Source organism: Vombatus ursinus, unplaced genomic scaffold, assembly GCF_900497805.2.
Source record: "Vombatus ursinus unplaced genomic scaffold, bare-nosed wombat genome assembly UNPS02014951.1, whole genome shotgun sequence".
Lineage (NCBI taxonomy): Eukaryota > Metazoa > Chordata > Mammalia > Diprotodontia > Vombatidae > Vombatus > Vombatus ursinus.
This window is the reverse complement of record NW_020954729.1, coordinates 1,430,482-1,452,687: the sequence shown is the minus strand read 5'-3', so window position 1 is coordinate 1,452,687 and position 22,206 is coordinate 1,430,482. Positions and strand designations below refer to the sequence as shown.

The 22,206-nt window shown below is 46.4% G+C and overlaps 1 protein-coding gene across 1 annotated transcript in view; it reads left to right on the top strand.

The window, feature by feature from the left end:
* Nucleotides 1-8,906: 8,906 nt before the first annotated feature.
* The window catches only part of FATE1 (fetal and adult testis expressed 1), a 62,476-nt gene continuing 49,176 nt past the window's right edge, over nt 8,907-22,206 (top strand). Inside the window, exons 1-3 of the mRNA XM_027845078.1 lie at nt 8,907-9,004; nt 9,285-9,419; nt 11,373-11,671. Coding sequence (XP_027700879.1) covers nt 8,907-9,004; nt 9,285-9,419; nt 11,373-11,671 — 532 coding nt within the window. The remainder of the gene's footprint in view (nt 9,005-9,284; nt 9,420-11,372; nt 11,672-22,206) is intronic.

The following is a 22,206-nucleotide window of genomic DNA, read 5'->3' as shown; positions in this document are numbered from 1 at the left end:
TTAAGATCACTGAAAGCAGTGAAGTTTCCCAAATGAGATCCAGCTGGATCCCTTTCTCCTGCTCAATTCTGGGACTAATTTGTTTTTAGGTTAGAATTTTGTGGCCAAAGTGAAGAGGATGTCCTATAAAGTCATGGATGTAAACAAGGTGGACACCTTGGCACTGGTTTGTCTGGACTTGGCATTTAAATGTCTCTGGTGAGTCATTGTTGCTTGGGACCAACACCAGCCTACTAAAGGTAATAGCAGAAGACTGTATGCAATGAGGTGGGACTTGCTGCCTGGCCCCCCTGACCATCCATGCTGCCATGGAGAAGTTTTCAGGAAAGTAGAAGACGGTAGCAGCAGAGACCATGGCAAGAATTCTCTGTTGGGGCAGCTAGGTGGCACAGTGGATAGAGTACCGGCCCTGAAGTCAGGAGGACCTAAGTTCAAACCAAACACTTGACACTTACTAGCTGTGTGACCCTGGGCAAGTCACTTAATCCCAATTGCCTAAAAAAAAAAAATTCTTTGTCCTCTGATATACTGGGAGATTCAGAAAAGGTCTACTTTGGTGACTATTCAGGATCTGCAGAAAGGAAGGGTTATTTGAAGCAAAAACTCAGCCCAAAGACTAGTGTGTGCTGGAGGAGCCTTACCAGAATGCACCCAACAGCTCCTGGCCTGCTCAAAAGGCAGCTAGCTGGTGCAGTGGAAAGAGCACTGGGCCTGAAATCAGGGAAGACTTGAGGTCAAATCTGACCTCAGATACTTGTGAACTATGTGACCCTGGGCAAGTCACGTAACCTCTGTTTGCTTCAGTTTCATCAGCTGTAAAATGGGATGATAATAACAGCATCTAACTCCCCCAGGGTTGTTGTGACGATCAAATGAGATAATATTTGTAAAATACCTAGTGCAGTGCCTGGAACATAGTAGGTACTTAATAAATCCATCTGGCTGTCCTTCCTTCCTTCCTTCCTTCCTTCCTTCCTTCCTCCCTCCCTCCCTCCCTCCCTTCCTCCCTTTCTTCCTTCCTCCCTCCCTCCCTCCCTTCATTCCTTCCTTCCTTCCTTCCTTCTTTCCTTCCTTTCTTCCTCCTTCCCATCCTTCTTCCCAAAAGGCTGCCATTTCAGAGGTGGAAGATCTAAGAAACTACCTGAATGAACTGTTAGTGCCAACATCCCATAGTCCCACAGACCATGCCCTTCACCCACAGGTAGTATGGAACAAGAATGGAAAGATCCAGATGTCACCTTCTCCAATGCTTATCTAACATACACACGCATTGTAGAGAGAGACTGGCAAAGAGAGGGAGAACTAAATGATTGGACTCTGTCCAGCTGTGTGGCATCACCTGGGCAATGCGCATTTTTCACCCACTTTGTTCCATTGCAGATAGTTAGATCAGTCTTTTCCAGTCACTGAGATGAAGCTTTTGTCATGTTCTGGTTTCAGGGCTCCATGTGATTAGTACAATGTCATCTGTATAGAGCACATGGAGACCCCATAGGGAGGGAATCCTTCTGTTTGATCTCCAGGCCGCAGATCGTCCATGCCACTGGTGAACACGTTTGGGTAGGGGTTCTGAACTTTTGTTGTATCATGGCCCCCTTGGGCAGTCAGCTCATGCACCACTTCCTAGAATAATGTCTTTAATGCATAAAATAAAATACATAAGATTAAGTTCATTTTTGTTGTTGTTCAGTAGTTTTAATTGTGTCCTCCTTCTCTCCCACCCCAGTGTCCCACCAGGCCAGCCCACAGAGATGAAAAGAGCTATGGTAGGAGCAGAGAAACATAGACAGGGGAAAGGCTGGAGAAAAGAGGAGCTCTGGCTTGTGACTAGCTCCCCAAGCTCCTGTCTGGCTCTCCCCAAGCTCCTGTCTGGCTCTCCCCAAGCATGGGCTATATTCTAGACCAGTGACATCAAGCTCAAAAAGAAATGGGGGACATTAATTCACACATAAGGATCTCTGTGGGCCACATATTGACTTAGTTTTAAAATGCAGTGTCATCTGTGTTTTATTGTATTTTTATTTGTTTTGTTCAATATTTTCTTATTCTGTTTTAAATCTGATTTGGACTACCCACAGGAGTGTTGGGGGCTGGGCTGCGGGGGTTGAGTGGTGGGTTGACACCTCAGCTGTAGGTTTCTCTGCCCAACTTAACAATAGCCAGCGTTTATATAGCACTTTAAGATGTGCAAAACACTTTACGTGTTTTACTTTCTCTTGTTTGGTCCTCACAACAACCCTGTGAAGTATGTGCAATTATTATCCCCATTCTATAGAAGAAGAAACTGAGGCTGAGACAGGGTAAATAACTTGCCTGTGGTCACATAGCTAGGAAGCATCTGCAGGAGGATTCAAACTCAGGTCTTCCCAGCTCCAAGTCCAGCACCCTATTCACCGTGCCCCCTAGCAGCCTACAAAAATATGGCCTGGCATCTAAGCTCGAGGCCAAGGGGCCAGAAATGGGAGCCCTACCATAGTACACAACGCAAGCCAAGCCCCTCATGGAAGTCAGGGTCATTTCCCTTGAGTTGGACATCTTCTAGTAAATTTGTTCTCCCGTTGACTCCCTCTCAAAGAAAGATGCCCTCAATAGGACCACCCCCACCCAAAGTAACTCCCAAAGTCCAGGAAACCACCACACAGCTGGGCTGGTCTATTTCTTTGATGGTGTCGTCTTGCCACCTAGTGGAGCGCTAGAGTACTGTCCCAGAACCCTCTCCAGGAAGTGTAGTGCTGAACCTGCTTCTGCTACTTTCTAGCTGTGTGACCATGGGCAAGTCACTATACATCTCTGTGTCTCTGTTTCTTCATTTGTAAAATGGAAGTGATATGGGTAGTACCTGCCCCTCAGATAGAGACAATAGATGCATGAAATTTTGTGAACTTTGAAGCATTTATAAACGACAACTTTTATGATTAGTTTAAAAGCTACCTCAGTCTGTATAAGGGAAGTCCTAAATTCTTGTCTGGAACTACTCTTGTTCTCTTAAGAAATATTTTTAATAAAAGAAACTTTTATCACTAAAGAGCTCTCACTTAGAATATTTCATCTCAGTTCTGCTACTTAGTACACTAGCTGTTCAACCTTGGGAAAAAGTCCCTTCACCTTTCTAGATCTCAATTTCTTCCTCTCTAAAACGAGAGAGTTGGAGTAGGTGGTTTCTGGGTTCCTTTCGAGCCCTGCATTTATGATCCTGTGACATATGAGAAAAATGTGTCTGTGAGCCAGAATGGGGCCAGGATTATTGTCTCAATTTTACAGGCAGGGAAACTGAGGCCCAGAGGGAGAAAGGACTTGCTGATGGTCACACAGCTAGCAAGTGGTTAGAACCAGGACTAGAACCTAGGTCTCCTGACTCCCTATCTGTGTGCCCTTTGGCTGAGCTGACATAGACAGGTGAGTTTCCAGCAGGCACAGGAGAAAGCAGAAACGGTAGGGCCTTAACAGTCTTGAAGGACAGTTGCTACTTTGAATTGAAACGGCCCCCTTTCTTTCTAAAGAAGTCCACAAAGAAGGCAGAGAGCCCTGGCTATATATACTAGAGGCCCTGGGTTCGAATTCTACTTCTGATACTTCCTACCTTTGTGACTTCGGGCCAGTCAATATCCCTCACTGGGCCTCAGTTCCCTCAGCTGTAAAATGAAGGCCTCTAACAGGGATGGCCTCTAAGGGCCCTTCCAGTTCCAGAGCCCTGATCCTTGCATCCCCTGCTGACTTCAAGCAGTTTCATCCTTCCCTTCTTCCTCAGCCCCAGAACTTTGAAAGAGAAAAAAGAGTCAGAGCTTTGGGAGGCAGGAAGGAGGGGGTGGGAGGAGGAAAGCAGTACTTGACACTTTCCTCTAGGATGGTCTTGGGCTTGGAACCCTTCTTTCCACTTGCTCATTCCTTGCACAAAAGTCGATGTCTGTCTGTCAGCTCTTTCCGGCCCCTGCCACCAAAGAACAGAATTTCAAACAGACCTAACCATTGCTAAATACTTCCCACGTCAAAGGCCTGTCACAGCTTTGTGGGGGACCTGCCCTTGTCCCAGGATCTCAAGCCCCTTTCTGTTTGGGCCCATGAGCTTCCAGAATGTCTGGAACGCAAACAATTCATCTCCTCACTTCCTCGGCCTGTTAATGAGCCCCTTGGCACTTTACTGGGTCTCTCCTTAGACCACAGATGGAGGTTACAAAGACAAGAATGGAAACCAGACCCAGACCTCAGGGAGCTTATGTAGTGCTGGACATGGAGTCAGGAAGACCTGAGTTTAAATCCTTCCTCAGACACTTACTTGTATGTAGCCCTGGGCAGATCACTCAGCCTCAGTTTCCTCATCTGTAAAATGGGCATAAACTAGCACCCACCTTACAGGGCTGTTGTAAAGATTAAGTAAAATGATACGTGCAAGGCACTTTGCGAACCTTAAAGTGCTATATAAATGCTAGTGGCTACTGTGGCTGCTGCTACAGCAGCCACAACAACTACATAAGTGCAAGATGATTGGAAGAGTGAGAGAACATTAACATCTAGAGGTAGGGAGTGAAGGGGGGAGGAATGACTGCCCATGTCAGCCTTGAAGCAAAGCAGGGAGTCCAAGAGGCAAAGCGGACGGGAGAGTGGTCTAAGAGTGAGGTACTGCCAAAGCAAAGGCAAGGAGATGGTAGATGGAAGGTGCTGAATCCTGGGAAAGAGCTTGCAGTCCAGTCTGACTGGAACATTGTATATGTGTGTCTGTCTGTGTCGGAGGGTATGTGTGTGTTGGTGCTCATACATCTGTGTGTATGTGTACAGACAGTTCTTGATTTCTGTAAATTTGCATTACCTAAATATCGACTCCCCTGCTTCGGACAGCAGGGCGCCCACAGCCGGGGCTCCAGCCTTCAGTTATAAATTTGTACTGTAGGAGTTGCAGGGGCTGTGGCAGCAGCAGTATCACCACCATCACCACCAGCAGCACCAGCAGCAGCAGCGCTGCTGGTCCAGCCCAAAGCTGGAGGTCCTCACTGAGACTGCTCCAGCTGTGAGGGGGTCCCAGGCACTGAAGCAGCTTGGGCTCTGGGAGGTAGGGTAGGGGTGGAGAGCCCCGGAAGGGGCAGGGCCACGAGGAGCTCGGGGGGGGGGGGCCCCGGGGGGGGCCGGTTTGGGGGGCAAGAGAGGGGGGGGGGGCGCAGTACAACACAGATCCGGGGATTTTAAAATTTCTTTTTGATCTGGATTTTAGGGGCATCCCCACACCAAGCAACTCACCTGGAACTTAGAAAATTGAAGTTGGCCTGAGGCTTGGCTTAGGGAGTTCACAAATTTGCCTCTTGTCACCTGGGTGCTAAGTGTTACAGGCTGGATTTGAACCCAAGGGTTCCTGATCCCAAGTTCAACATCTTATTGCACCGAACTAGTTCTCACAGATAGTACAAGCTAATCTAAGGAGTAAAGGAGTATCTACCCACTTGGGGCTTACTCTGAGCTTCTCATCAAGCTCAGCCAAAGTCCCATCTTTGGCCAAGTGTCAGAAGCCTAGAATCCTAGGTCTATGAGTTGGTGAAACCACTGGGGGAATCTTATTCACAAAAGGGGTGGGCATTGATCCAGAATAGGAGACAGGTCCTATTGGAGGAAAGGGTAGGCATGGTTGATGTGGTCCTAAACCTAATTCCAGTCCCAGACCCACAGGGAGCCAGCATTTAAGAAATCCCTTCTTGCCTCAAGCCTCAATTTCCTCTTAAGTTCCAGTCATTGGTCCTGGTTCTATCATTTGGAGCCAGACTCAATGAGCCTATAGCCCCTCTTTCCCATGATAACCCTTTACTAGGCTTCTCCATGGCAAACTGGTCTTTGAGAACTTCCATGAGAATGTGGGGAGAGGGGGAGGGGGGGTGCAGATTTTGAGAAAAGCTGCTCTCCCTATGCCATGCCCTATGGCTCCTAGATGCATTGACTGGGGTTAGTGGGATTTGCCCTGGGTGAAAAAATGCCTGGTTACATCTGGGCAAAAGTCCCAATGTCTTCTATCCAGGTCAAACTATGGGTGCAATATTGTGTTTAGTTGAGGGCACCCCATTTTCAGAAAGACTTTGATAAGCTGGCCAACTTGTACAGGCGGGGGTCTGGGATGGGGAGGGGACTGGATAATATGCCATTTGAGGACTCCATGTTTAGTCTGGAAGAGAGAAGACTCAGTGGGCAGATGAGATTTGAAGGTCTGCCTTCCAATCTTTGAGGGATTTCTTCTTGTAGAAGAGGGATCATACTGGTTCTACTGGGCTCTGAGAGCAATGATAGAAAGGGGCAGGGAGCAGGTTTCTGTTTGGTGTCAGGAAAAACTTCTGAACAGTTAGAGTTGGGTCAAAGTGGAATACTGTGCTCCCACAAATGATGAGCTCCTCATGAACAGAGGTATTCAAAAGAAGCCATATGACCTTTTGTGGAGCATTTTGTAGAATGGACTTCTATATTGGCATGTGTTTTGCCTCTGCCCATGGTCCCTTCAATCATGAAATACTGTGACTCTGGACTCTGTGTGTGTGTGTGTGTGTGTGTATGTGTGTGTGTGTGTGTTAGGGTGAGGAGACTGGGGGGGCACTGGCCACTTTTCCCCTTCCTGATCCACCTCTCCCACTCACCCTTAGGTGCCAGATTAGATTGTAAGCCCCTTGAAGGCAGGCACTGTCTTTTGCTCCTTTCTGTATCCCCAGTGCTTAGAACTGTGCCTGGCATATAGTGGATGCTTTATTGTGATTTTGTTTTAAATATTTATTTATATTTATATTAGATGGTTTATTGACCGGCAGGTAGTGGTAGGCTGGGGCTATTGCTCACCTGCGGCCACTGAAGTCACAAAGGCTAGGCCCGTTGATTATGAGTGCCGTACCACCCTCGCCTTCTGATTGGCTGGCGCTGGGGCGAGGCAGCCAATAACTTCGCGTTTCCAAGTATAACGTCTTTTCCACCCGGAGCTGAGGAGTCAGACTGCTGGGGGAGGCTGGATAGGCAAGTAGTACCCGCCTCCAAGGAGAAAGAAAAGGTTAAGGAGAGGGCGGGGCCTAGGGTGGGGCGGGGCTCTGGAAGGAATAGGTGAGAGGCTGGGGCGGGAAGGGCCGGAAAGGCGGGGAAGGGTGTAGGATCCAGGGATGGGAAGGCTGCTGGTTATTCTTTAGGGTGACTGGGGGAGGAATGGAAGACTTAAGGCTGGACAGTGAGGGAGGGGAGCACGAGAAGGGTAGATTTTCGGCAACTAAAAAGTTTCTAGAGTCTGATCAAATGGTCCATTTTAAGGGATGGCAGTAAAAGCGGTAGGAGTAATGTGATGTTGGGGGCATACGGAGCTGGGACTGACGGCCTCCTTTCCTTGGAAAGAGGTGGGGTGGGGCTTAAAGGGCTTTGTTGGTGGTCTTCCTGAAACAGAATCCTGGTTCTCATCTCCGAGGCTCTGGGTTCAAATTTCACCTCTGCTACTTAAGGTGTGTGAGAGCACTGGTAAATCACTTAACCTCTGTGGGCCTCAGTTTCCTCAACTGTAAAGTGAGAATGTTCCACTCTCTGGGGCTTTTGGAGTCCCTTCCAGGTCCAGATCTCTGATCCTGTGACCTCCTCAACTCTCCAGCCATTACCTCTGCTCCCATGGGTTAAAAGTTCCTTTAACCAGCGTTGGTGGCATAGCAGAAAGAACCCTGGCTTGGAAGTTGAGACCACTAACTTGCCCTGTGTGACCTGAGACAAGTCAACTTAAAATCAGACTCTTAAAATAGAGACTCACTTCCCTGTTGATAGTGGGAGTTGCCAAGGTCATTGAATTGAACCTCCTCATTTTAGGGTGTGGAAACTGAGCCCCAGGAAGGTTGTGCCTTACACCAAACCACACAGATTGGATTTTGAACAACAGATCCTTTCAATTCAAGCTCAGCATTCTGATTATGTAGGCTCCTAACCTCTCATGGTCTCAGTTTCCCCATGTGTAAAATGAGGGTCGGTCTAGATGTTCCCTAGGCTCTTTTCCAGCTCCAGCATTCTGCGCTCTATGACCTAAGTGTGACTTCAGCAGCATTCTGACCTATAAGATCCTTCCACTGCCTCATCGTTGCTATGGCAACCCCCTATTGATGATGTATTTATAGTTGAAGGCTGGTTGGCTCCCCAGCAGGGACATGGAAAGTAATAATATAATAATAGCTGACATTTATAGAGAGACTTTTAAGGTTTGTGAGGCTTTTTTTCCTTTTATTTTTTAAATTGATTGATACATTTTGTTATGAAACAGCAGACAGTTCCCAACAAGCTGTATTCCCCCCCAAACAGTTCCTCATTGTTAATTCAAAGGGAGGGATATGTTCTTTAATTTTAATGGTACATTACTAACATTGACTGAGCAGAGTTTTGTTGCTTCTCAATGTTGGTTTGATTTATATTCTTTTAGTCATTTTGTTTATTATTCTTCTGGCTCTGCTTTCTTTTCTCTGGCAAAAGCATTTTAAATGTGTGTGTGTATATATATATATGTGTGTGTGTGTGTGTGTGTGTGTGTGTGTGATTTATATAAAGAGAAATAAATTTAATATATATGAAATGAGATTTGTGTGTTTATTATATTTTAATATAATGGATATTATTATACACACAAATCTCATTTAATCTACACAGCAACCTTGGTCTATAGCTTATTATGATCCCCATTCTGCAGTGACAGAAATGGAGACTTAAGTCTCTGCCCATGACCAATGTCAGAGGTTGGTTGGGAGCTCTGCTTCCGCCAGGACTCTCTAAATCCAATGCTATTCTTGCTTTCCTGCTCCCATCCAGGGCAACTCTCTCATTGCAGTTAGACTCTCAGGTTTGTTATTTGAAATTTCCTGGTGATGTTTATGCTTCATGTCTTTTTGGATCCCAAAGGAAACAGTAAGGAGCACAGAGCCCTCCCAAGCAGGTGGGACATGGGCACATATTTGTCGATCTGCTTCCTCCAAGAGGCTCCCAAGGCAGCAGCACAGTCATCCTCTGACGACACGGCTTTCGAGATTAAACAGGACAGGCAAGAACCTGGCTATACCAAGCAGGAGTTATCCTGAGAAGTGTGAGAAGAAAACCTGTCTCATGTAAGGTGACCCCTCCTAGTCAGCTCTGGCCTAGAGGCCTTGGTGAGGGTACCTTTCTGTTCCTGAGTCCTTAAAAAATATGCTTGTTCAGGTCAAAGATGTCAGTCATTTCCTTCTAAAGGAAGGACAGCAACCCCAAGGGGAACAGAAAAAGAGGGGAATAACAATTTGTGGGTTTTCTCCTTCTCTCCTGTCCTTATCCTTTCCCACCTGCAGGCTGGCTTCCTGCCATTCATGGGAAAGGCCTGGAGGGCTGGAGGGCTGGCTGGCTGACTGGCTGGCTGCCTGGCTGACTGCCTGCCTGCCTGCCTGCCTTTGGGGGGGACACTCCTCCCAGTATACTCTGCTTTGGTATGAAGGACCACACGAGGAGGAGAAAGGAAAAGTGTTGACGGTGATTGACAAGTAGTACTTTTCACCTCTGAGCAGGCTTCCGAGGGGGGGGCTGTATTGAGGGGAGACTCTGGAAGGGAGAAACATCTGGGCTCTGGGTACAAATGGTCATTACAAAGCTGCTGCTTTTCCCCATGACAGTTAAGTGAAGAGGCAGTGTGGTAAGTATTTCCTAGATCAGGGCCTGGAGCTAGATGTGGGGAATGTGAAGGGCATTGCAAAGGATGCTTGGGTTGGGGGCGGGGGAAGGCAAAGGCTGTTTTTAAAGCATCTTCCCGATTCTCCAAAGTACTGGAACGTGGACAGGCCTATAATGTACAAGCAGACTTATCACTGACAAAGACTAGAAAAGTGACCCAAGACATCCCCATAGATCATGGACCCAAGCATGGGATGAATAATCAGATGAGCTAGGAGTTCTGCCACTGAGTAGAAGAGGAGGTACTTCTCTCCCCTTTCCTTCTCACTCCCACCCAGGGCTTGGCCAGAACCAGGCAACCTTTGGGGAAGGGGAGTGTAAAGGCAACAGGAAAGCAGATATTATTCAGCACCTGTTTGTAGCCTTCCAGAGAGCCCCACCCTAGCCTGGGCCCCGCCACCCATGAAGATACTCTTATATCGGACACGGTCACTCTATCCCGCACATCATCATGGACGTTCCCGAGAGGGTATATAACCCAGTCATTAGATCTCACTGAGAGCAACATCATGTCCCCCAAGTGGGCTGTCTCATGGGACGGTTTCTGCTTTTATCTCCAGAAGCCCCCAGAGAGACAACCTGCCCTAAGCTTCTGCTAATGCAAGAGTTCTTGACTTTTCTTTTTTGCATCATGGGCCATTTGGCAGTCTAATGAAGCCAACACTTCACACAATCATGATTTTAAATGCGTAGAATGAAACATGTAGGGTTACAAAGGAAACAAATCATATTGAAATATAGTTAGCAAAATATTTTTCAAAACAAAGTTCATGAACTCTTGGTTAAGAACCCCTGTGTTCATGGGAGATGCCCCAGAGGTTACTCCATTTTTCTTACTGATGATTAAGATTTTAAGTGCCTTTATATTTGAATGTCTGCTGCCCCTCCCCAAAGTAAGCTCCCTTGAGTTCAGGAATGGCCCTGGTAGGGGGCAGCATTGGTCCCTTATTCGAAGTCAGATTCACTCCTCCAGTTCCTGCCAAGTGGAGAAGAGTCTATTCAGAAAGTGCTGAGGTCTGTCTAGGGGCGGTTGGCAGCTGCTACCTTGGCCCCTGTGCTCTCCTGTTGCTCTGGCAGTTCTTTGCAAGGCCTCCGAGCCATTCTTTAGTCTCCAACCTCATTGTACCTCTTCCCTTTCAGTGTTTCTCTGGACCAGGAATGCTTCACTTCTAAACACTTTCTACTCTTGTGAGTTCCTGAAAGAATTGCTTTAAGAGACCGTCGAACTTGAGTTTTGAAGAAACCCAAGAAGCATTTGAGGATAAAGAATTAGTGGCATGTACCATCTCAGGGGTGGGCCTTGCAAGCAGGAGGAGTCCTGGGAATAGGAAGAGTGGGCTTAGATCCTAGAAAGTGGGAAAATCTGAAGGGGTAAAGGAAGTGAGGCATGAGTCGGCCTCCCCCTATTTTAGTGCTGGGAGGCAGATAGATGAAATGATCCTGTAACTTCTACCCACCTGACTCCAGGGCCTTTATTTCCCTTGGGAGTTTTCTGCTTTTTTCCTCTTAGTCAGCAAGCCCTCTTGTCATGAGCCTGCAGCTTCTTAGACAGTCCTCCCCAGCACTTCCCACTATGGGGTCCCATAGGACTGGAGGCAGGCCTCCCATTCTAGAGAATCACTGGTTGCCCGAAGCTGACAGGGTGGGCAGGGAGGAGAGAAGAGTAGTTTTTGTAAGGGTTCCATTGTGTCTTTCTCTCCTTTTCCTCCCAGCTATCTCACTAGAGGCATGAATACCTCTGCTTTTGGCTTATCAACAGAGTTCTGGAAAAGCTACTCGAACATACTGCATTTCTTTGGGCACCCCGGTGAAGATGCAGATGTTTCACTAATCATGGTGGTCCTCCTGGGGGCAACACTGCTTATTGTTGGTGCCCTATCCTTATTTACATGGCAGTCCCATCTAGAGAAGGACAGAAACAAACACTCAAGCTATGCTCAGGGCCAGGATTTCCCAGACACCCCAGAGGCCAGCCCCTCTCCTACCATCCCAAATCAGCAGCCAGAGCCCAGTGAGTTGTGTGATTCAGAGGCTTCCCAGGTGGCCCAGGATGAAATCCAGAGGGATCCAGAGGGAAATTCAGAGGTTAGTGCCGTCTTAAATCCAAAACCTGTCAGTTCGAGACGGCCCAGTGTCGCCCCTACACTTCCCTGTGAGGACTCGAACCTCTCTTGTGAGGACACAGCCCTTGTTTAGGGGGAAACATGGTGGTCTCTCACCCCTGCTCAGTCAAATAATTGGACTGTGATACATTCTTGTGTCTTGTTTGTTTTTTTTTTTTTTTCTTTTGCGCGAGGCAATGGGGTGAAGCGACTTGCTCAGGGTCACACAGCTAGTAAGTGTCAAGTGTCTGAGGTTGGATTTGAACTCAGGTCTTCCTGAATTCAGGGCCAGTGCTCTATCAAATGCGCCATCTAGTTGTCCCATTGTTTGCTTATTTCTGTTTAAACTCTGCCACTACAGCCTCACTTCCCTCATCGAGAGAGAATTTCATCATAGTAGCTTTTTAAAAGTCCCTTGCTATGACCAAAAAAAAAAAAAAGAAGAAGAAGAAGAATCCTTTGCTTAGAGGGGAGAGGAATTTGCATTCATAAAGCACTTAGTAGGAGCCAGGTGATCTTCACAACAGCCTTGTAAGCTAGGTGCTATTATCTTTATTTTACAGTTGAGGAAACCGAGGCAGACAGTGATTTGCCCATGGTCACACAGCTAGTGTGATACTGATACTGAATTTGAACCTGGGTCTTCCTGATTTTAGCTCTAGTGCTGTAGACACTGCCCCGCCTAGCAGCCTCCTCAAACAGGCAGAGAGAATGAGAGGAGCAGATTCATGGGCCCCCTGGAGAATGGGTATCCAAGATGGGCGCGTTGAGTCCTTTGGGCAGGCTGTGGGGACTTGCCCCCAAGAGCCAGCCCAGGCCATGTGTTCAAATAACCCGACCCTTTTCCTTGAAGTGCACAAACGTCCTTTCACTTGAACATTAGGGGCAAGGACAAAAAGTAGGTCAAATTCAATAGAATAGAACCAGGGTCATCCCTAGAAATAACACGGAAGAACCCCAGATGAGGGGGAGTGACTGGGAGCTCACTGCCCCCCTCTCTCTCCAAATCACTGTGGTAACAGTCGTTTTCTGTGATCACTAAGTGTATCTGTAAAAGGGGAAGTCCCTAGAGGGCCAGACCCAGCCAGAGGGGCTGGGGCTGGGGGTGGGGGGTAAATTCCCATTTCCTTCCCATTGTTTGCCTGGCTTGTCTCCACTCTGATCAGGCTTTTTACACGATCCTATTTTGGATTAATGAGTTATAGCTGATTCTCTTTGGTTGTCTTTCTCTTTGCTCCTTCTGGTGCATTTTTAGACATTTCCTGGAGTGTTTGTCAGGATTGTGGACTCCCGTGGCTCCTAACGCGCTACCATCTTCCCATAACTCCCCACTGTTTCCCTTAATCACATCCCAACCCCCACAGTAATCCTAGGGCCCCCCAAAGTTCAGTACCTGATTTGCCCTAGCAACAGCAGTCTCCGCCTGCCTTCCTCAGCCCTCTTATTGGTGCTGCATCCTGACACAGCCATTAGCCCAGCCCACTCCCCATCAATTGGATATCACACATCTGGAATGGAGGTGTGAGAAATCCATTACCCTGGCAAAGATTGGACCTGCATTGTGACAGATTGCACAGTAACACCCACCTCTCTGAACTGACACCGGGCTGTCCATATATGAAGGTAATGTTGCTAATGGTATCATTAGGAGGACTTGGGCTTGAGGGTTCTGTTTCCTGGGGGTAGGACTGGATTTGCCCAGAACCACACACTCGTTCTGCACTGGTGCCCCTTGCTATTGATGGTAGTCAGTGCAGTCGTTAGAATGAGGTGCCTGACTGAGCCTAGAGAGGAGGCTTCCTGGGAAGTAAGGGAGCTGACCCCATCATCTGGACATCCAGAGTCCCATATCTGAACAGCTTTGGGATTCTGTGATTCTATATTACACATCAGGCAGCCCCTCAAAAAACATCTGGCTCCAACCCCTGCCTGAGCAGGAATCTTTTCTGGAACATCCACCAAAGGTGGGCCTCTAATCTCCCCTGTAAGGCTTTGGGTGCTGCTGGGTAACCCTGGGACCCATTCCCCAAATGGACTGCTTAGATTCTAAGTGTTTCCTCATGGTGAGCTGAAATCTGCTCCTCTGAAACTTTTTTTGCCTCTTGCTTTGAGTTCAGCTTTCCAGGGTTGAGGATAGAGACTTGTGATTTCATTGGCATAGGGAACTCCCAGGTGAGGAAACTCCCTCCATCAGTGCAGTTCACTGCCACCTCTGCAACTTACAGTCTTAGTTACCTAGGTTACTGAGAGGAGTAATTTTCCCAGGGTCACACAGCCAGTGTGTGACAGGGGCAGGACTTGAAACCAGGTTTTCCTGGTTCAAAGACAGCTCACTGTCTCTACCATGTTCCCTTTCTACTAGACTTAAACAAAACATAAATAGGGTTTCTATAGGACAACCCTGGAAATACTGGAGGATTGTGGGTCATTCTTTCCTACTCCCCACCTAAGTTTTTTTCTTCTCTAGGCTGAATAGAGCCAGTTCATTCAACTGCTGCTCATATAGCATGAGGCAGTGCCATGGCAGCCTTTCAGCATTCTGGTTACCATGCTGTGGAGTGTTCTACCTTGCCGGTGTGCCTTATGAAGCGTAATGCCCGGAATTGGATGGAGTGCTCCTGCAGCTGGGGCTGGACCAGGGTAGAGAACAGTGGGGGGCTACTACCCATCTTACTTTGGCTCTCTTCTGTTGATGCCCCCAACATCTCCTTAGCTCTCCTTGATGCCACATGCCACATGTCTGACTTGCTCCTGAGTTTGCAGGCCCCTAAAGCTTCTAGGGCTTTCTCCCTGTCACCTGCTTTCTCACCCCATTTCTTCCATCTTATGCTCGGGCATTTTTTCTTAACCCAAGCAAAGAATGTTTCATTTATTCCAAAAAATCAAGCATGTATGCTTTGGTCATTGTGGGTATTCCTTCTACTGGCATAAATTGCAACTCCTCTATGACTTCATAGATTGTCCCCAAGAGTGTCTGTGGCCCCCACGTTTATCTTGCTGTGGCCAGCTCTTTGCTCCTCCACCAGGCAGTCCATCACTGGGTGTGCTCTGCTGGCATTGCCTTGGGGAGGCCAGAGTTACCTCCACACCACCATGAGTCATGGGAGGATGACATTACTGGAGAACTCCATATTTATTGCTATCCAACTTCCTCAGTCATCAGTCTAGGATTTTTTTGAATCCCAATTCTTTGATCTGCCATCAAAATCACAGGGCCATAAAACAGTAGAGGTGCAAGGGAAGGAACTTAGTGATCATCTAGTTCAACCTCTTCATTTTACAGGTGGGGAAACTGAGACCTGATCATATGATCATAGATTTAGATCTAGGAGGGGCCTTTGAATCATCTAATTCAATACTCCATTTTAGATATGAGGAAGCCAAGACACAGAATTGAGGTGACTTGCCCAAGGTCACACAGATAGTTGGCCTTTGGCCCAAGGTCACCTGGGGCAGAGCCAGGTGCCAAATAGCATTAGTGTTCTTTTTCCTTCATCGTGCTGCCTCTCTGTTTGCTTTCCCTCTTAGCTTCATACCATCTGTGAATAGGACTAGCTTGTACATCCTGGATACTAATTTCAGTCTGTTGGAATCCAATCTTGTGAGCTGCCTCCCTTGCCTATCAGAATGCCTGGGAGAGAGATGATCTCCAGTTTGATCCACTTGTCTAATTTTTCAAAGTCATCTTGGGCTGCTCAGGCTCTACCACTCCCCAGGTAGCCTTCTGTACAGGAGGAAGGCGGAGATACCTGGCTAGCTAACCAATGAATTAAATGAATTAAATGAGCTATTTGTAAAAGGGCATAGTAGGCGCTGTCTCAATGCTTATTCCGTGCCTCTCGTCCATCTAACTACTAATATGAGAGACCGTGTGGCCAACTGGAAAGAGGACTGGACTTTTAGGCAGACAATCTGGAGTCAAATTCTAGTTCTGGCATTTATTGCCTGTGTGACCCTGGGTTAGTTACTGACCCTCTCTGGGCTCACTTTCCTTATGTGTATAATGAAAGCCTTGGAGCTGATGATCCCTGTTAGGCCGGGAATTCCCAGCTCCGGCAGCTGAATCTGTGCTCCTTCGAAATGCTTATTCACGAGCTCTTTAAAAAACAATAAAATCCTTTCCTTTTCTGTTTTTCTTTTTAAATTATTAACATAGCAATCATCAACTAACATAAACATTTCATTACATAAAATAGAAAAACAGGGCTGGGATGTGGAATTGTGAAGTCCCCCTCCTTTTTTCCCTTAACAGTCCTGTCGTTCTGTGTTGCTATATTTGTGGGCCCTGGTGAAACCCAAGTATGCTTCCAGAACCCAGGCCCTGGGACAAGCCTACTTACTGCCCCCACCCCCACCCCCCACTCCAAAATAGGAAAAGCATTGGAGGCCCGTGACAAGTGCCCGTCAACCAATTGGCAGAACAACTTATGACTGTTTGGAGGGTTTTTCCTCTTCCACTGATGTCCAGAAGTTGGTAAAGAGGTGAGGAAGAAGCATTGGTGACCTCTGCTTTATTTCCCAAGGAATGACAGTTGTTTAGTCTTTCAGTTGTATCTGACTCTTCAATGACCCCATTTGGTGCTTGGCAAAGATGCTGGAGTGGTTTGCCATTTCCTTCTCTGGTTCATTTTACGGATGAGGAAACTAAGACAAACAACAATTAATCAGCATTTATTAAGTGCTTACCGTGTTCCAGGCATGGTGCTAGGTTCTAGTATTGCAAAGATAAGAACAACCAGCCTTTACTCTCAAGGACTTTGATTTTTTCTAAAGAATGTCATCAAAAGGGGCAAATCTTTGAATTTATATATAAATTGGTGATTTTAAAAAATACAATTCCTGAAGTTAAAAAAAAATCTGCAAGTGTCTACTTAAAATTCATTTTTTAAAAAATGTGATGATATGGGTGTCTATTAGATATGATATTTTTTAGGGGGATTATCTGAGATCACTTCCTAGGGGGCATGTTTTGAGGGTTTTTCATTGTGATATTATGTTGTTCCCCATGTGCCTAGATCCCTCTAACCCTTCACCTGGTAGCTGGGTTTGTGTTTGGTGTGAGGAAGTTTAAAGGAAAGGCCCAGGAAAGGGAGCAGTGCCACCTCCCTGGGGCTTTGCAGACCTTCCAACCCAGTGGCCCTGTTTTAGGGGAATGCTGAAATTGAGAGTAGTAGAAGAAATTACAGTGAAAGCTGTCTTGTAGTCAAAGCCCTCCCTCCTCTTTCCATCGCAAAGGCCTTTCTGGGATAGACTAAAGCTCCCCAGACATAGGGGCCAGCCTTCGCATTTCTTTGTGTCCCGTGGGGTCAACACTCCCCCTTGGCACTTGGCTTTCCTCTCTTTGGCTCCCGTTCCATGGGCGGCAGCAGTCGGATGAAATGCGAGGACTGCTCGATGCTCTTTTGGGGCAAAACCCCCAGGATTATTCAACTGTGTGAGGAGGAAGGCTAGGAATTTAGGCTGCAGTTTATATTTCTACATTTTTTTTTTTTACAAGCTTAGAAAAACTTCATAAGCATATTGCTGGGACTTGTTTTTAAGCCTCAAACCCTTTGAAAACCAAAGGGAAAATGGCTAGCAGTCCCCCAGAGTTTTTGTAATGGAAGCTGGAGAGATGCAGGCTGTGGTGCTGAGCAGAGCCTTTCAGCACCGCAGTGGCCATTGCCCACACTAATGGAAATGCAGTATTAAACAAGCTTGGGCGGGCGGAAGCCAACCGTTCCTCTTTCTTTTCTGCCTGGGGATTCCATGGCGGTTAGTGGCAGTTCCATGGGGTGCTTAGGAAATAAGATTCTGATTCATTCCTCCCCACAGCGCCCGTGGGAGGCCAGGTATCATCAGTAATGCAGGGCCGACAGCTTATAGGATCAGGATTCTGTTTTCTATCATTGCAGCCAGGTTATTTCCCTGGATGGAGGTCCTCTCAAAACTACAGCCAAGAGTTGGTTCTAACCACATGATGGCTGACAATAAAGGTCACCTTTGGGTGTTCTCATGTCTAGAAAGGAATGTCTTCTACACCCAGTCTCTGTCTTTCATATGGAAATGCTAGAATAGCGTGTGTGTGTGTGTGTGTGTGTGTGCGCGCGCGTGTGTGTGATTGGCACTTTAGACTATCTGCAAATCCATACTCAGGTTTGAAGTAAAAAGACTGGCTAGGAAAAGAGCCGATCTCCATTATTTTTTCAGCCTAAGTAATAATACTCCTTTTCAGGATTATGCCTGTTAAAAAAACAAGCAAACCCTCCTCACGGAACTGCACTGATCAGTATAATTAGCTAATTTTCAAGTCATGCAATCAGATTGCATGTAGCTACAGTAAAACCTCATTAATTTGGATAACACTCATTTGGAACATGTGATAATTCATAGCATTCATGATTATTAGAGAATCAAGAGTCTGAAATGCATATTTTTTCCATCTGGGACTTCTTTTTTAGGGTCATGCTCAGGAATAAGAGAAATCCAGTCTAAAATCATTAACATTTCCAAAAGAAGGGCTCAATAAATTTCCTTTACAAATGCCTTCAACTTCTGCTCCTACTAATTCTTGTGTGTTTGGCATTCTTTTGTGAAATGGCATTCTTTCATGAGCTCCACTAATTGTATTGATAACCTTTCTGACTATTCATCAATTATACCGTTTGACAAGAATAAAACTACCAACTCCTTTTAGCATCTTCTCCAATTTAAATTTTTCACTCTCCGACTTGCCTCTCCTCATCCCTCAGCGCCCCCCTCCCAAAACCCCCCACATCCCTACTCTTCCAAATTAGTGAGGTTTTAGTTTCCTTTGCCTGTGGGTGGTCAGTCTCTGGCTTACAAAGATAGGATAGGGACTGGATCTGTAATTTTATTGCTGTAGAGATCTCTTAGATGAGAAAACTACCAAGCTGGCACCTCCTTTGCATCTCATATGTTAGAGATTTGTGCACAGCACCGAGAAGTTAAAACGACTTGCCCAGGGTCACACAGGCAGTGGGAATGGGAGACAACACTTGAACACAGATCAAGATATGGACTCAAAATAGCCTCCATCACTACCCTCCTTCTCACCCCGCCCCACAACTGCCAACTAAGGGATCAATTGTTAGTCATTCCTCTTTGCATCTGTGCATGTGATTGGAGCTGCCCATTTTGAATGCCCCCAAGCACAAATACCCTGGAAGAACCCAGGGTCGCTATGCCTCTCAATCACCAGTCATTTCAGAGCTTGCATCCCCAAGCCCAAGCACACCTGGTCCTGCCCCCTTTGTTCTGTGAATTAGCAGCAGTGGGAACATTGATGTGTGAAACTGCGGATAGAGAAATTGTTACTGGGAGCCGACTTGATCTGACATCATTTTAAACTCAGCTCATCTTGGTTTCCTCTGTACATCCAGTAATAGGATTTCACTGGAGCCTGGAGCAACAAGATAGAATGTTTTCTCTCCCTGTCTCCTCACAAGTAATGAGTTTAGCAGTTTGTATGCTGTCAAATTTAATATGTTTCTGTGCAAAAAAAATATTAAAAACCAACAGCACTGTCAATCAAATAGCTAGGCCCTGCCTCATTGGACGAAATGGGAACCAGTCTCTGGTGACTTTCACACCTTGGATGCTGGTGGTCTGTTCCAGAGGTGTGGGCAGCCCAGAGCAACCCTAAGCAAACCAAGATATGAGCAGGAAACTGGCATTCTGGGCCAATGTATGAAAGATGGTCTGTCCCTCACCTTGGTGTAAGTGGGAAGGGGGGAAGGTACCTAGCATTTACTAAGCTCCTTACTATAAATCAGGCATTCTGCTGAGTGCTTTCCAAATATTGTCTCATCCACGTCTCATAACAACCCAGGTGTTAGTATTATCTCCATTTTACAGTTGAGGATACGGAAGCAGACAAGTTAAATGACTTGCTGACTAGTCCCACAGCTAGTAAAGGTCTGAGACCAGAGTTGAACTCAGGTCTTCCTTACTCCAGGTCCAGCCCTCTCTCACCACTTCACCACCTAGCTCCCAAGGTATTCTTAACCTCGGGTCCAGGAATTTTCTCAATGTTTTGCCAATTTTATTTCAATGGAATTGGTTTTCTTTGTAATCTTATGTATCTTATTTGATACACTTGAAATCATTAATTCTGAGAAGAGGTCCATAAATGTCACTAGATTGTTCCTGGAGGCCTTGGCACAACCAAGGTAAAGAAGCCCTGAGCTAGTAGGATCTTCCATCAAGTGGGTTAGTTCTCACCTTGTGCCTTTCGATATACCTGCTTTGGGGGCTGGCACGCGTGGGTGGGTGGGTGTTGAATTCCCCTCTGAGCAGGTAGGCATCATAGCAGCTCTATGTTCTGTACACAGGAACCAAGCTTGCTGGGAGAGCCATGGGTGGGCTCTGCTTCTTCAGCCTGTGCCTCAAAACTCTGAAGGTGGGTGTATGTACAGGGCATGGACAGCTGTAGTACACAGAGCAGTGCAATCAATGAAACTGTTTACATCAGTGCCTCCAGCCTCAGAAAGAAGGCAGTAATAACAGTAATCAGAATAAAATGGCCTCCCACAGTGGGCTTAGCCTGAAAGAACTTTATCTTTCTCTGAGCAGTTGATAGCTGTGAAAAGGTCCTGGGTGGAGGGCTACTAAACCACAATAATGAATGCAGTCTCCAAGTTAGTAATGAAAATCAAAAGCAGGCAGCCATAATGAAACAATTGCATAATGAATGCTCCCTGTTAGAGGAGATGGGATGACGGCTTACCTCCAGGAGGGGGCCACAAGAGAGCTTGGGCTCCACTGGACTCAGCTCGAGCAAGTCTGCTGATTGCCTCGAGATAGCTCAGGGCATTGGTTTCTTCATCTCCAAAAAAGGAACCCAAGTTCTTCCTCCAGTCTTCCCACAAAGAGATGCTGTGTGTTTAATGTGATAAGCACTACACAGGCAGGCTTTAACTTGTACATATTGCATTGCCAAAGTTGGCTTGGAATCTAGTGGGCCAGGTTCTGCTCAGCTGTGGTGGGCTTCCCAGGCTGCCTCCCATGAGGAAAGAATGCAGAATGTCCCAAAGGGATGATAGCGTTGTACTAGATATACCTTGACCATCAAGTATAACAGTGTTTCAGTGGAGAAACATGGTTGGCCTTCCCAGGAGCACATCTTCTTGGTTTCTTAAGGCATTCCACAATCTGGCTTCAATGTGTCTTTCTAGCCTTCCTGCCCCATACTTGCCCCACCATGCTACCCTCCAGCCCATCTCTTTTCTTTCCTGAAGACAATTTAGCTGCCACCACCTCCATGAAACTCTCTCGGAAATGTCTAGGTAGAGATGCTTCCTCCCACCCCAATCTGAGGGCACTTGGATTCCTCTTATACTCATTATTCCAACCAAATTGTAAGCTCTGTGTGAGCAAGACAGAGACTGGGTTGTTTTTCACAGTTTTATCTCCAGCACCTTAGCTGAAACAAAAGAATTTTGGCTGAATTAAATCTAATGGAATCGCTCTAGTGACAGCGACTCTCCCTGTCCTCACATTTGCTAATCAGGGTGATCTGAGACTTCTTCAGCTGTAGATCACTGTTGATGGCTCCCGTGGTCCATGGCAAGGATGGAGGAGGTGGCGAAAGGTGGAAACAAGTGTTTCAGAGGGTAGAGGTGAAGAATTGGGGGTAGGGGGTGGGGATGGTAGTAACTGTGGTTTCCAGTTGTCTTGCATCTCTAGAGAAACAAAACATGTCAGAAGGAACCTCTGAGGTCTTCTAGTCCAATTTCTCCCTGAGCAAGAATCCCTTCTACAAGATCCCTGGCAAGTGGCCATCTAGGCTCCCCTGGGAACTCACTACTTCTCAAGGGTGCCTATTCCCCTTTTTAAAAATTGATTTTATTTTTATTATTCTTGACTTAAACACCAAAAAAGAATATTTCCATATACACGTAGAGGATTGTATATCAAACCCTGAATCTCCATTTCATAGCAACTGTATGGTTTTTTACAGGAAACAGTAAATCCACACATTACTTTCAAAACTGTCCTGCTTGCCTGTACTTCTTTCCAAAATTTCAGTTCTCTTCTGTGTATTAAAAATGTTTGTGTCCCTTTTTTTACATTACTGAAAATTGCTAATTCCCTCTCTCCCCATGTTCCCGACCTCCCTCCTCAACAAACAAACAAAAAACTAGAAAGGGAAAAAAAAAAACCCCTTGGAACAAATAACATAGTCAAACAAAACAAACCCATGCAGTGATCATGTCCCAAAATATCAGTTTCTTTCCGTACCCTGAGTCCATCATCTTTCTGTCAGGAGGTAGTTAACGTGCATCATCATCGGTTTCCTGGAATCCTGGCTAGTAGATAGCATTGATCCAATGCTCTTAAGTCAAAGCCACTTGTTTATACAATGTTGTTTTCTTCATGTACATTTTTCTCTTTGCTCTCGCTTTGCATTTGTTCATACTACATAGGATTCTTTGAAATTGTC